The sequence below is a fragment of the Bufo gargarizans genome, chromosome 8, assembly GCF_014858855.1.
Source record: "Bufo gargarizans isolate SCDJY-AF-19 chromosome 8, ASM1485885v1, whole genome shotgun sequence".
NCBI lineage: Eukaryota > Metazoa > Chordata > Amphibia > Anura > Bufonidae > Bufo > Bufo gargarizans.
The window spans coordinates 49,586,352-49,602,394 of record NC_058087.1 but is presented as its reverse complement, the minus strand read 5'-3'; the positions used below and the strand labels follow the sequence as shown (position 1 = coordinate 49,602,394).

At 42.0% G+C, this 16,043-nt stretch overlaps 1 protein-coding gene across 1 annotated transcript; it reads left to right on the top strand.

The window, feature by feature from the left end:
- SPP2 (secreted phosphoprotein 2) lies at positions 1-14,453 on the top strand. Its single transcript, XM_044304814.1, has 6 exons — positions 1-92; positions 2,864-3,012; positions 10,000-10,125; positions 12,218-12,322; positions 13,713-13,759; positions 14,234-14,453. Exons 1-6 carry the CDS (start codon positions 38-40, stop codon positions 14,301-14,303), a joined length of 552 nt encoding a protein of 183 aa, XP_044160749.1. The 5' UTR covers positions 1-37; the 3' UTR covers positions 14,304-14,453.
- The last annotated feature ends 1,590 nt before the right edge of the window (positions 14,454-16,043 follow it).

Below are 16,043 nucleotides of genomic sequence, written 5' to 3'. Positions count from 1 at the left end.
TATACTTCAACAATCTCACTCGTCTCGTCCTGCAAAGATGGAAATGATGCTTCTCAACATACTTCTGCTGGCAATTTTCTCCTGTTGCTCAGGTAAATTGGTAAAGAACTAGAACTGTTTGAAGAATATTATTTCTGCTTTACAGTGAGAGTATATGTTTGTTCCCTTTCTGATCCAAAAATATATCATTGTCTCTGCTGAACTCAAGATTAACTACATGTAAGCCAACTGCCTTTAGCGATTTTTCTCGGGCCAGTTCTGCTGGTAATTACATTCACTAAACTCATAATTTATCAATGGTCAAAATAAACATTTTATTTTTCTCTAAGGTACAGGGCTGCTATCAGGAATTCCAGGGCCACAGGCAAATTGTGTGGGCCCCCCACCTGCCCTTCTGATATATTCATAGCCATAACAGTCATAACTTTTTTGTCTGTGTGTCCGGCCAGTTTTCAATACGCTTAAGTAAGATTTTAATTTCTACTTTTATTATGGGTTAAATAAAGGGAAAAAACCTACTGACCACCATAAATAACGTGTTCATTATGTTGTATAGATTATTATAATTACAGGGATGGCATTTATTGTAATGGTTTTGACTCAGTTATTCTTTTTAGTGACATTAAGGGCTCATGCACACGACCGTATGTATTTTGAGGTCCGCGATGGAACACCTGGCCCCTAACAGAACAGTACTATCGTTGTCCGTGATGCGGACAATAATGGGACATGTTCTATTTTTTGGCGGAACGGAAATACGGACATACGGAAAAGGAACGCACATGAAGTAAGTTCAGTTTTTTTGTTGACCCATTGAAGTGAATGGTTCCGCATACGGTCCGCAAAAAAAAAACAGAACGGAACACGGAAAGAAAATACGTTCGTGTGCATAAGGCCTAACTTTGATGAAAAATGTTATTTTTACTTTCCAGCTTTCTTTTACGGTAAAAAAAAAATCTGGAAAGTAAAAGTTCCATTTTTCTGTCATAACCCAAAGTTCTATTTTTTCCTATAACCTTTACCAAAGAAATGATTCCACAGTTCTCTATTAGGAATTGACCACTAGACCTTCCAAATGGCAGGCATCAAGTTTTCCACTACACTAGAGAACTTCACTGTTATAAAAATGAGATTTCTGCACTTGAAAAGCTATTAAATAGTACTTATTGTTTAATATTATGCCTGTGAAGAAACCAGTAATACTGTTTACTAGATTTCTAGGCACAGAAAACCCTATCCTTATTACAAGGTGGTTCCACAGTATAGTGGTAAATTTACTGCCTTCCTTGCAGCGGGTCTGCGGTTCAGTAAAATAACTGTTTTATCAAAGGTTATGGTAGAAAAGTTTTACTTTTAACTTCCAACTTTTCTTTAACCCTAAAAGAAAAGCCGGTGGAAAGTAAAAGTGTCTAAAACTATACTAAATATATTTAAAGGGGTTTTGCCACTTCAGCAAATAGCATTTATTATGCAGACAAAGTTTCCATGGTTACGACCACTCTGCTTGTACACTATAGAAAAAAGCACTAGCCTATGTGAGATCCCACGGTCCCGGCCAACAGAGAGGCTGGCTTTTTCTTCTTATAGTGTACAAGCACGACCACCACTGCTGGATTGCAGGGAGGTTGTAACAATGGAAATGAGCAGTGTATAATGTGGTGGAAAAATGAACCAAGCCAGCAAAGGAGACAATATGGATAATGACAATACATTAGTGTACAAGCACGGCCACTGCTGCTGGACTGCAGGGTGGTCATAACCATGGAAACTTTCTCTGCATAATAAATGCTATTTGCTGAAGTGGCAAAACCCCTTTAAGTATTAATAGTATAATAGTATTAATAGTAATACTGTTTAGTAGTTTTCTAGTAATTTGATTAGTAGCTTTTTTTTTAGGCACAGAAAGTCCTAGTGAGGTTCTATAGTGTAGTTGTAAACTTGCTGCCTGCCATGTGGCAGACCTGGGGTTCAATTCCCAACAGAGATCTGTCAAATTATTTCTTTAATAAATGTCTGCATGCTGTAAATGGAACACAAGCTTCAATTAAATTCATTGCACTGAAGTGTACACTAATGAGGCTCAGGGTGTCAGAGACTTAAAGTGGCTGGGACTAGGGGCCCCTGTTGCTCCAGGCCATGACTGTAGTATTGCTCTAATGGTGACTCTGCATCTTTCTCTTGTATCTCTCAGAATATAGTTTAAAGGTGGCAACTTGGGACCAACCAAACATTTGAAGTGTATTGGATGCTAAAGAGGACCTTTCATCAGTTTTGCAAAAGTCTAATTAGGGTGTTACCTTATAGCGCGGCCCCCACAGATGCCATGGCTGTTTTTTTTCAGTTTTTTTTTCAAAAAATCCCCCGTTCGTCCACTGTGGCCCCCTGTTTATTTTGGTGCCTTGTATTACAATGAGAAGTATCAGAACAATGAGGAGGAGACTGAGTCTTTGGGGGCGTCTCCTTCTCCCTGGCTGTAGCGCTGTCTAATCGCAGCGCAGAGCGTCACAGCCAGGGAAGTTTTTTGGTTGAGAAACCCTGGCGTCTTCTCCTCCCTGTTCCAATGTTAGTAATTAGCATACTGAGCGGGGAAAATACCGGAGGGCACAGCGGGCGAATAATAGTAAGTACTATAGGATCCCTAATTTATGCTCTACCTAATGTGCTACTTATTTTATAAAGTCTGGACTCATGAAAGCTCCTCTTTAAGCTGACATTTGTTTGGCCTATGTTGTGGAAGAAAACAACTGTGCATGTTGATACCATATAGATACTATGTAGCTAGGAGACAGAGTTCTGTTTACAAACACAAACATTTTTTCCAAATACACAGTAATTAAGGGGATTGTTCTTTTAACTCTTCCAGGCCTACCTACCTATAATGTTAGAAGCAAACAAGATGTAATCACCAGTGCATTAGATGCTTCTATAGATCAGTTGAACAGCCAATCTTGGGGAAGAAACCTACTAAAGTTGTCAAGGACAGGAGAAATAACAATAAAACCATTGTTCCAGGTAAAATTAATCTTTTTTTCCATCTGTCCATATTCAGACAGCATTATACAATGATGTCCTCTGTAATTCACCTTGTCAACTGGGCATATCTGACACTGTCAAACCTAGTTGTAAAATACCAGTATTAGGGTCAATTCACACGTCCGTAGTGTATTGCGTATCCGCAATACACTAGAACGGCACCCCTTTAGAAATGCCTATTCTCGTCCGCTATTGTGGGAGCCGCGGACCGGACGTACAATGTGTGCTGTCCGCATCCTTTCTGTCCCCATTAAGAATGAATGGGTCCGCACCCGTTCCGTAGAATTGCAGAACGGATGCAGACCCATTCTATAGACGTGTGAATGGACCCTTTCTAAAGCAGATACATCTAGAGAAATAAACAGGTTCCATAAACTTATACTGGCCCTGAGTTAAAACAGTTAATTCAATGTTTTTTGTTTTTGTTTTTTTAAACAGTCAGCAAGCTTGTCAGCAAATAGATCCCTGAGGGTACAGTCACTTTCAGGTTTCTGGATGCAGTTTTAGAAGCCAAAACCAGGAGCTGATAAAAAAGAAAAAGAAAAAAAGAGTAGTCTCTTTCCATAGTACTTTCTGTCCTTACATGATTCACTCCAGATTTTTGGCTTCCAAAACTCCATCCAGAAACCTGTGGCCGTACCCTAAGGACATGTTCACATGGAGTTTTTTTAAGAGGATTTTTTGTCCAGATTCGGCACCCAAAAACCGTGCTGAAAATGCTTTCACATCATCTCCAAAGGATTCAATGGGAAAATGGCTTGTTAATTTACACGGCGCTAGTTTTTTCTACTCGCAGTTTTAAAAAAAGAGTGGAAAAAAAAGAAGTGACATCTTTATTCTTGGTGCAGATTCCATGTCATATCCACATCCAAATTTCCCCCTCTAACCCCTTAAGGACTCAGTCTTATTTCACCTTAAGGACTTGGCCATTTTTTGCAAATCTGACCAGTGTCACTTTAAGTGCTGATAACTTTAAAACGCTTTGACTTATCCAGGTCATTCTGAGATTATTTTTTCGTCACATATTGTACTTCATGACACTGGTAAAATGAAGTTAAAAAAAATAATTTTTATTTATAAAAAAATAACAAATTTACAATTTGTTAAAAAAAAATGCAAATTTTTAAGTTTCAAAGTCTCTACTTCTATAATAAATAGTAATACCTACAAAAATAGTTATTGCTTTACATTCCCCATATGTCTACTTTATGTTTGGATCAATTTGGGAATGATATTTCATTTTTTGGGGATGTTACAAGGAGTTAGAAGTTTAGAAGAAAATCTTGACATTTTTCAGAAATTTTCAAAAACCCAATTTTTAGAGACCAGTTCAGGTCTGAAGTCACTTTGTGAGGCTAACACAATAGAAACCACCCAAAAATGACCCCATTCTAGAAAATACACCCCTCAAGGTATTTAAAACTGATTTTACAAACGTCGTTAACACTTTAGGTTAATGACTTAGGTTAATGCCAAGAGTTAATGGCAAATGGTGATAACATTTCAGAATTTAGATTTTTGGGCAAATTTTCCATTTTAATACATTTTTTCCAGTAACAAAGCAAGGGTTAACAGCCAAACAAAATGCTATATTTACTGCCCCGATTCTGTAGTTTGCAGAAACACCCTATATGTGGCTGTAAACTACTGTATGGGCACACAGTAGGGCGTAGAGGGAAAGGTGCGCTGTATGGTTTTTGGAGGGCAGATTTTGCTGGACTGTTTTTTTTTTTTTTACACCATATCCCATTTGAAGCCCCCCTGATGCACCCCTAGAGTAGAAACTCCATAAAAGTGACCCCATCTAAGAAACTACACCCTCAAGGTATTCAAAACTGATTTTACAAACTTTTTTAACCCTTTAGGTGTTGCACAAGATTTAATGGAAAATAGAGATACAATTTAAAAATTTCACTTTTTTGGTTAACAGCCAAACAAAACTCATTATTTATGGCCCTGATTCTGTAGTTTACAGAAACACCCCATATGTGGTCGTAAACTGCTGTACGGGCACACCGCAGGGCGCAGAAGGAAAGGAATGCCATATGGTTTTTGAAAGGCAGATTTTGCTAGACAGTTTTTTAACACCATGTCCCATTTGAAGCCCCCCTGATGCACCCCTAGAGTAGAAACTCCAAAAAAGTGACCCAATTTTAGAAACTACAGGATAGGGTGGAAGTTTTGTTGGTACTAGTTTAGGGTACATATGATTTTTGGTTGCTCTATATTACACTTTTTGTGAGGCAAGGTAACAAGAAATAGCTTTTTTGGCACCGTTTTTTATTTGTTATTTACAACATTTATCTGACAGGTTAGATCATGTGGTATTTATATAGAGCAGGTTGTCACGGACGCGGCGATACCTAATATGTATACAATTTTTTATTTATGTAAGTTTTACACAATGATTTCATTTTTGAAACAAAAAACAATCATGTTTTAGTGTCTGCATAGTCTGAGAGCCATAGTTTTTTCAGTTTTTGGACGATTATCTTAGGTAGGGTCTCATTTTTTGTGGTTTGATTGGCACTATTTTGGAGTGCATATGACTTTTTGATCGCTTGCTATTACACTTTTTGTGATGTAAGATGACAAAAAATTGCTTTTTTCACACCGTTTTTATTTTTATTTTTTTACGGTGTTCACCTGAGGGGTTAGGTCATGTGATATTTTTATAGAGCTGGTCGATACGGACGCGGCGATACATAAATAAAAAAAAGTATACATATTAGGTAAGTTTTACACAATGATTTCATTTTTGAAACAAAAAAAAATCATGTTTTAGTGTTTCCATAGTCTAAGAGCCATATTTTTTTCAGTTTTTGGGCGATTATCTTGGGTAGGGTATGATTTTTGCGGGATGAGATGACGGTTTGATTGGTACTATTTTGGCGTACATGCGACTTTTTTGATCACTTTTATTACCTTTTTTGGGAAGTAAGGTGGGCAAAATTTCAATTTCCTCATAGTTTTTATTTTTTTATTTTTATGGCAATCACCGTATGGGGAAAGTAACATGACCGTTTTATAGATCAGGTCGTTACGGACGCGGCGATACCTAATATGTGTAGTGTATTTTTTTTTATTATTATTTTTATTCAGTGATAAATGTGTTTTTTTATCTTTACTTTTTTCACTTTTTAAAAAAAAATTGGACCCAGACCCACTTGGTTCTTGAAGATCCAGTAGGTCTGATGTCTGTATAATACAGTACAGTACTCTATATAGAGTATTGTACTGTATTTTACTTACACTTTGTCTGAACAGATCTATGCCTTTAGCACAGATCTGTTCAGCACCATGGACAGCAGGATGCCTGAGAAGGCGTCCTGTTGCCATGGGAACCTTCCCCGTCTGCCACAACTGAGCAGATGGGGAAGGGTAAGGAGGGGGGCTCCCTCCCTCTGTCACCCCATCCGGTCTGGGTGCTGCAAAGGCACAGCAGCCCCTCGATGGGAGAGGGAGGGAGCTCCCTGACTGTTAACCTTTTCCATACAGCGGTCCGTATTGACTGAATTGACCTGCGGTTTGCTGCGATCAGCGATACGGGGGGGGGGGGGGTCATATGACAACCGCAAAACAGGGCACGGTCGTGTGAACAAGCCCTAATGGGCAGGATCAAAAACTGTGTCACAATAAGAACCCAAAAAGCCGCGAGGAATCCTGAAGCATATTTCACATCATTTATTTTTTTAATCCATGTGAACATACCCTCACAGGTTAATTGAGGTCTCTTGTAATGCTATACTTGGTGTAGTGATGACACTCTTTAGGTTTCAGATAATTTTGAGAGGTTTCATCTCTGGAGTCTACAGAATTGTGAATGCAGCTGTGGGTTATAATACAGGATGTAATGCAGGAACCGTATAGTAATAAAATAGTCACACAGTTGCTGATTTTTTGCACAAATTAAATAGGTTTCTCCATCTCATAAAACAATGGCAAATCATAAAAATTGAAGCCATACTGCAGTTCTCTACATAGCAGGAGTCATTGAAGGTGATGCAATGCTAAAACAGTGCTACAGCAATGCCACGGGTCCCTTCATTTTCAGGACTGTGGGAGAAAGTAATGTAATATCTTAATGGGGTTATTCAATAACAGGGCCGTTTCTAGGGGCGGGCGGGACGGGCGACCGCCCGGGGCGCTGTCAGAAGCAGGGGGCGCCTGTTGAGGTAAAAAAAAAAAAAAATTGGGTTATGAAAGTAAAGGATCGGGCGGCCGGCCGGCCGGCGGCGCCCCTCATGCTGAGCCTCCTGAGCGGCCGGCTCAGTGCTGCGCAGCCTGCCTGCGCTGCAGACTGAGTTGTTAATGTAGCGTGGCCGAGCTCTGTTCGGTCCGCGGTACAGGAGCATTTGTTTCCTGTACCCGGCCGGACTGAAAGGAAGTGCACACTAACTGAGCACTTCCTGTCAGCCGGGTACAGGAAACAAAAGCTCCTGTACCGCGGAGGGAACAGAGCTCGGCCACGCTACATTAGAGGTGACATTGACAAGGGGGAGGAGTAGAATGAGACAGAGTGACAAGGGGGGGGGAGTAGTAGACTGAGAGTGACAAGGGGGGGGGAGTAGTAGACTGAGAGTGACAGGGGGGGGAGTAGTAGAATGAGAGTGACAAGGGGGGTGGGGGGAGTAGACTGAGAGTGACAAGGGGGGGGAGTAGTAGACTGAGAGTGACAAGGGGGGTGGGGGGAGTAGAATGAGAGTGACAAGGGGGGGAGAAGAGAGTGACAAGGGAGGGGGGGAGAAGAGAGTGACAAGGGAGTCCGCAGAGCCAGACTGCAGCCAGAGACCAGATCATCTAATTGTCCTGGTGGTAAGTAGACAATGCAATATGTGTATTATTTAATTGTTTAGTTATTAATACTACATTTTGCGGACCGCACATTGCCGGCACTAAGAGAATATGCCTATTCTTGTCTGTTATTGGGGACAAGAATAGGACATGTACTATTTTTTTTAAGGATCGGAATTGCGGATCCGGGTCCGCAATTCCGGATCTGATAAGGGGGGGGGGGGCGGGGGTGCCAATTTTTATCTTGCCTAGGGCGGCAAAAATCCTTGCACCGGCCCTGGTCAGACTTACTGACGTCACGCGCCTGATCCTCCCACTAGGCGGCGCAGGCGCGTGACATACAGTGAGCGAGTGAGCGCCGCACTGCCTGCCTGTTACCGCCCGCCCTGAGCCCCTGAGCAGTGCTGATGCCTGCTGTGAGGTGAGTGATGGTCTGGGGGGGCATTAATTACAATGGGGGGATGGGGGTTATTACAATGGGGGGGGGGGGGCATTAATTACAATGGGGGGAATTAATATCAATGGGGGGGCCACTGTGGGAGACATGAAAATGGGGGCCACTGTCACTGTGGGGGACATTAAGTTTAATAAGGATCACTATGGACATTATTTAGAATGGAGGCTGCTGTTGGTGTCATTACTCATTATAACTGTATAATGTCTGATAGGCCTAGTCCTGAGCTGAGTTATATTACCCTGCCCATGCCCTGTATAATAATGTACCCATCCCTGATACCCCTTAGTTATATTACCCCGCTGGAGTAATATAACTAAGGGGTATCAGGGTACATTATTATACAGGGCAGGGTAATATAACTCAGGACTAGGCCTATCAGACATTATACAGTTATAATGACATCCACAGCAGCCTCCATTCTAAATAATGTCCATAGTGATTCTTATTAAAAATAATGTCCCCCCACAGGCAGGCAGTGCGGGCGGCGGCGCTCACTCACTGTACCTCACGCACTGCGTGACGTACAGTGAGTGAGGTGAGCACCGCCGCCCGCACTGCCTGTCTGTTACCGCCCGCCCGGAGCAGTACTGAGAAAGAAGCCTGCTGTGAGTGAGAGCCTGAGTCTATGGGACAGTGGGTCACTGGGTGCGTCACTGTGACCGTCCGTGCAATGTGGTTCCACATTTTTTACAATAGGGAGACACTTATTTCATCGAGCAGTTGTGAGGGGAGGGGGGGGGGGGGAGTTTTTTTGACTCTCGCCCTGAGAGAAATTTTACCTAGAAACTGCACTGTTCAATAATTAATGTAAAAAATCTAAATCCATCATCATATAGTACAAGACTTTCTAACAAAGCTAGAGCTATCAAAGGGATCCATAGGATTCCTCCCCTTCCCCCAATTCCTTGCTACAATTGTTCTACTAGATTTATTTCAAGCTGGCAGCTCAGTGGGCACGTCTTTTCTCAAGGGGCATGTCCTTTCTGCTGCCGCTGTTCTCTCCATGTAACTGTCACAGTATATAGCACTTGAGGCAGCTGAAGAATGGAACTGAGCATGTGCAACCAACTTAGCAAGGTAGGCACAGAAATAAGAAAAAGAACAGACAGCAGGTGGCGCTATCCCAATACATTTTTTCCCTGTGGCTATACTGATTTTTCAATTGTATGCAAGAAAAAAAGTATACAGATCCAGGTCTTCTTTGCAAAATGTAGAATATTTTTGGGGGATAACCCCTTCAATTCCTTTTTATACAAGCCAATAATCGGGCACAAATGTTTATATAAATGTTTACTCTCCCAGCCAATAAAAGACAAACGCTTGTTTGTTGGGGCTCATATAAGTTTATGTGGGCATAACATTTTTTGTTTGCCGGCACCGGCAGCACATTTCCTGGTGTAAACAGGGGATATGCTGATGATAATATAATAATAATACGCAGTACAATGATTGTTGCGTGTAAATCAACATGCTGTTCATCGCTCAGTAATGGGCAGATTATCTGTACGTGTAAAAAAAGATCCTTAGTGGTTTCACGGTCTGGTAGCCGCTTATTCCTCTCTCCTTATTGAAATAAACATGCAGCTGAGCTGAGTGTGCCTGTGGAGCGGGACAGATGTCTCCTGTGTATAGCCAGGATTCTGTTGTCTGCCGCACCAAGATAACTAATATACAGATGCCTAAAAGCAGTTCACCCCTATTTGTTTCTGCTGTAGGATAGAGATAGAAGGCAATCTGATTTATTTGAAATATCACTACGATTCACAATAAGAGAAACCACATGCAACAAGAATACAGCTACCGATCCCTCAGAATGTGAATTCCAAGAAGGGCCATACACGGTAAGTACAAATTAAGCGAGTTGTATAAAAAGGATATTGTTGCTTAAAATATTGGCTCACATTATAAGTGGCATTTGTGTACTGGCTCACATTATGTTTAAACTTTTTTTATTGAACATTTTAACATTATATCAACATACAAAAATAAATAAATCCTCATAAGAGGTATTAAGTAGTTAAGCACTTAAATGCAGATGCAGATTACACAAGACATATATTATGAATGAATCGACTGCTTGTATTCATCAACAAATATGACTAAACATATACAGAACAAAATAGGTTGAAGAAAGGAAAGAGCGAAGCAGAGGAAGAAGGACACGAAAGCAGAGAGAGAAGGAAAAAAAACACATGGACGAGGGGGGCGGTTGTGGGATGTGGTTCTCAACAGGGACTCTCCCCTAGGTGAAGCTAAACTCTGCAAATGATGGACGAGCCACTACATATTCAAGCAACAATTAAGGACTGAAAGTCAGGGGATTTTGAGAAATCTATCCAATTTGACCAAATCTTGAGGAATTTGGAGGACTCATCATGAGCCAACGATGAGACCTCTCCCATCCGAGCAATATGCACCATTTCCTGGTACCATTCCAACATGGTAGGGTCATGTGTCGTAAGCCAGTGCCGAAGTATTACCGGATCTGGCTGCAGAGAGGTAAAATCTCAATAGGCTTTTCTTTTGAGACGCAACAGGGGATGACTTTAACAACACGCAAACCAAGCAAATGCTTGGGGCCCCAAAGATCAAGGGTCCACCTGATGGCCAAAGACATCTTTTAACCATCCCAGGACCGCCGCACGCAGGATTGTCATCTCGCTCGCCGGCTCGTCATCTCGCGAGAGGCGAGATTTCCTGTGAACGCGCACACACAGGATCGCAAGGTAAACCAGTGGATCTACAGCCCGCCGGCAACGATCATGCGATTTTTTTATTGGCTCACATTATGGGGGAACTATGGGGACATTGGCTCTACTGGGGCCACTTTGAGGAGGTATTTTTTGTACTGGCACAAATTTTAAGGGGGCATTTTTTGCACTGGCAAACATTATAAGGGAGGATTTTTGGCATTGGATCACATTATAAGGGGGCATTTTTGTACTGGCACACATTATAAGGGGCAATGTTTTGTACTGGTGCACATTATAAGGGGACATTTTTGTACTGGCTCACATTTTAAAGGGCATTTTTGTACTGGCTCACATTATAAGGGGGCATTTTTTAAACTGGCACACATTAGGGGCATTTTTCTATTGTCACACATTATAAAGAAAATTATTACTACTGGGGGGCATTATGGACAACATGATTATTATTATGAGCACAGTGAGGACATTATTATTGTTGGGGGCACTGTAGGGCACTATTATTACTACGTGCACTCTGGCAGAGAATTATTACTATTGGTGGGACTTTTAGGAGCACTATTACTGGTGGTGGAACCCTGGAACAGCATCAGCTTAGCAGAAATATTTTTGAGGGACAGTATTTGCTTCAGGGACACTATTTGCTGGGTGCAGTTATTTTTTAGGGCAATGGGTGCCAATAATTATTGAAGGGACACTATCTGTTGTAGTACTAGTATTTTCAGGTGGACTGTTTCTGCAGTATTTTCACCTCTGGCAGCAGAAAGGGTACGTGGCTGCACCTCTGTCTATAGGACTGACAGCGTGCTAGGAGAGATTGCAGAGTTGGACTGACACTACTGCTCAGATACTTGGGGGCCCTCTGTTTTCGAGATTGCTGGGGGTTACAGTAGTTGACATTTATCACCTATCCAGTGGATAGCTGATAAATATTCATCGTGGGACTCCTTCAAGGGTAAATTCGCACACAGCAGAGTTGTTGAAGAACTTCATCTGACTGTCCCCCTACTTGAATGGAAGCCATGCTGCAGTACACCAGCACAACCATTACATAGTGGATGGAGCCTTCTGGTGTCAACAGCTGCCGAAAAACAGTTGATTGGTAGTTATGCTGGGTGTTGGACCCCCATAGAACTGACATTGATGACCTACCCACCCCTTTAAGGTAAGAGGTATGGAGGGGTATTTCATAGATCTCTAATGGTCTCTTTGTTTTATGTTGAAGGCAACACCCTGTGAAAGCAAAGTTTTAGTATCAAAAGGGAGAGCTATAGTCTTAAAAGCCGAGTGCAACCTGTCCAGCTCGTCTGAATCTGACAGCAGTGAAGAGGTAAGAAACAAGATTTGTGCTACATGTAAAGCTCTGCTCTCCTATAGACCTATTGAGGGAGACATCCATTTTTGAAATGTTGGTAATAGGTAATTTGCAGGGAAACCTGTATGTTGTACATTGTAGAGGCATTGCAGGGGCGGATTGGGAACTTAAAGTGGACCTGAAAAAACCCTAAAAGTGGCCCCATGTTGTAGGTGGGTTCAAACTGACAGACAACAGGCCAAAACATGTAGGCGGGGACAACCAAAGTAGGCGGAGCCTGCAATACCATAGTGCTGCACAGAATACTGCCCCAGCAGAACCAAATACCACAGGACGGCACAAAATACTGCTGCCCTCGCCACAGTATTTAACTGTATCACCATCATCATGAGTACAGTAATACAGTTGAGTTCAGGAGGGCACCTGCGGCCATTGAGCATCAGATCATTATCAACCAGGCCTACGGCCATCAAGTGGGCTTGAGTGGCCCCCTGGGCATTGGCCCACCGGGGAATTTCCCTGAAGGGTGTATGGCCAATCCGCCCCTGGGGCATTGTAATCAGTTGATATCATAAGGAAAAGACTTTAATGCAGGGATGGCCAACGTGAGGCTCTCCAGCTGTTGCAAAACTACAACTCACAGCATGCCCAGACTGCCTATAGCTATCAGCCTACAGCAGGGCATGGTGGGAGTTGTAGTTGGCCATGCCTGCTTTAAAGCATCACTAAGCTTTCAAATAACTTTTGCTATGTCATGTTTTAATCGCTATGACATATCAAATGTTTTTTTTTAAAGCTCAGTGACACTTGAACTTATACTGTGGTGATATTCTTGATTCCAATGGTTGCCGACCCCAAATAGATAATGCAATGGTATAAGTAGGAGCATGTTAATCATTATCGTCTATCTTGCGTTATATCCCACCCTGGCATTGGGCTATTTTTACTGTGGACAGCTTGAGCACTTCTGGTGCTGATCCAGTGGAAATGCCCTGCCATACTTTATCTGAACAGTGACGGGCGTGTCATAGGGATGAAGCGCCATATAGCAATCTAACTGGCGGATAATCTCCTGAATGGAGCATGGTGGGTATCAGGGGATATTGCAATGTACTTTATCTGCCCCTTGAGGCTGACCATTATGCTATTGCATTCGCTGATAGAGACATATTGGTAAGCTATGACGAAGGAACGACTGCTGTGATTTGGTGGTAGCTCTAATAATATGTAACCAAGTGAAAGATACTAGAGACATACACAGGAGAAGAAGTGCTGTAGGAGCAGGTTGTAGAATATTATGTGTCCTGTTGTCTGATGATGTTTCACTTTTCCTATAATAAAACGTCTGAAAGATTGTGTCCAGGTTTGCAAATCTAATAGTTTTTTTATTTTGCTACAACATAAGATGTTCAAGAGAACTCGCAACTCGAGGAAATACAAGGATCAAATCAGGTATGTGGCGACTGCCTCAGACTTCGATCACTGACAATTCATGTTATATAATGCTTATGTCATGATACAGGAACTGCATTGCAAAACTGTAACATAATTATGATATTGCATTTATTATAAAATATAGCTATTGTGAACTGACCAACATAGAAAATCTTTGGCCTATTATAATTTTCCAGAACTTCAACATGGATGGTCATCAATAATTATTTGAGGAGGGTTTAACTCCTGGCATCCCTGGTGATCAGCGGAATGCCCATGGCCGTGGCCATTCGTTGGTTGGATGTGCACAATACCACAGCCCCCTTATTTACCCAATGGGCGAGGGTGCCAGGAGTTGTCTCCCATGACTGAATGTTGATGACTTATCCAAACCTTTGGAGACCAGTATCAAAATCCTGGAAACCACCTTTAAACTACATCTATCCCAGTTACATCTGAATGTCTGATGTCTGATGTCATGTTTGCCTTTAGGTATCAAAATTTGAACCCTCGTTGGGAAGAGGAAGAAGAAAGAATCCAAGACCATTTCCAAATGGAATAGATACATGGAATATATATTCAAATCCGGTGCTGATAATGTCAGATATTAGATCACTACTTGTATTCTGAACATTACTTGCTTGACATGTGATGAGCTCTGTGCTCAAGTGAATGTTTGAAATAGATAAATAAATTACAGATCTAAACCCAATCTAAATAATAGTCACTTTTCTTAAAGTTGGTTGAGGGTCTACATTCAATTGTATGAAACAATGTCCAGCAGATCGTTGACTATACCCCAAAGCATGCTGACCAAATTCATAATGATAGAACAATCTAATCACCCCCTTATACTAAGTACATTTCCTGCAAAATTATCCCTTCCCTATGGTTTATACCAACTTTTGTGCCATACTGGGAATATTTTAGAAATTTCTGCACAATTAACCGTATAATGTGCACCTAATCGGCAATTGTATTTCATCACGCTAGAAATAAAAATTTTTTGTTTTTTGGTTTCTGCCTTGTTAGATTTGAGTGCGTTTGCCTTTACCTGGCATTCAAACACTCCTTTGCACCTGGTAACCTCCATCACATGGTCTGGTGTGGGTGTGGCTCACAGCCTGGCTTCATTCACATTGCACAAGCGCAGCATTCATGCTGGGCGTTTGTGGGAAGCTTTGCTGTGAGCTGAATTATATCACCCCCAGACCGTGTTCACACCATAGTTAGAGCAGCGGTTAGGACCCCTTGCCATGCTGAGAACCGTGACGTGGTGCATGATGGGCTCCGATATCTCCATTACTGGAACATATTGGCAAAAGTCTCAGCTTTTAATACCTTCATTTGTGTCTTGCCAGCATAGTCAGTGTTACATCTGTTTGGTGCATTCTTTCTCTGTGTTTCCTATCATAACCAAATGGGAAGAACATGGCATAACAGCAAACCTGCCAAGAGACGTCCGCCCACCAAAACTCACAGACCGGGCAAGGAGGGCATTAATCAGAGAGGCAGCACAGAGACCTAAGGTAACCCTGGAGGAACTGCAGAGTTCCACAGCAGAGACTGGAGTATCTGTACATAGGACGACAATAAGCCGTACGCTCCATAAAGTTGGGCTTTATGGCAGTGGCCAGAAAAAAGCCATTACTTTTAGGTAAAAAACAAAAAGCTATGTTATAAGTTTGCGAAAAGGCATGTGGGGGACTCCCAAAATGTCTGGAGGAAGGTGCACTGGTGTTATAAGACTAAAATTGAACTATTCGGCCATCAAAGAAAACGCTATGTCTGACGCAAACCCAACACCTCACATCACCCAAAGAACACCATCCCCACAGTGAAACATGGTGGGGGCAGCATCATGCTGTAGGGATGTTTTTCAGCAGCCATGACTGGGAAACTGGTCAGAGTTGAGGGAAAGATGGATGGTGCTAAATACAGGGATATTCTTCAGCAAAACCTCTACCACTCTGTGCGTGATCTGAGGCTAGGACGGAGGTTCACCTTCCAGCAGGACAATGACCCCAAACACACTGCTAAAGCAACACTTGAGTGGTTTAAGGGGAAACATGTAAATGTATTGGAATGGCCTAGTCAAAGCCCAGATCTCAATCCAATAGAACATTTGTGGTCAGACTTAAAGATTGCTGTTCACAAGCACAAACCATCCAACTTGGAGGAGCTGGAGCAGTTTTGCAAGGAGGAATGGGCAAAAAAATCCCAGTGGCAAGATGTGGCAACTGCTCATAGAGACTTATCCAAAGCGACTTGGAGCTGTGATTGCTGCAAAAGATGGCTCTAC

Bases quoted from the DNA above. Each gene is read 5' to 3' on its own strand.
- SPP2 (XM_044304814.1), top strand. From the start codon at position 38: ATGGAAATGATGCTTCTCAACATACTTCTGCTGGCAATTTTCTCCTGT. The intron at 10,126-12,217 runs GTAAGTACAAAT...TTTATGTTGAAG, and splicing joins TCCAAGAAGGGCCATACACG to GCAACACCCTGTGAAAGCAA. The intron at 13,760-14,233 runs GTATGTGGCGAC...GTTTGCCTTTAG, and splicing joins AAATACAAGGATCAAATCAG to GTATCAAAATTTGAACCCTC.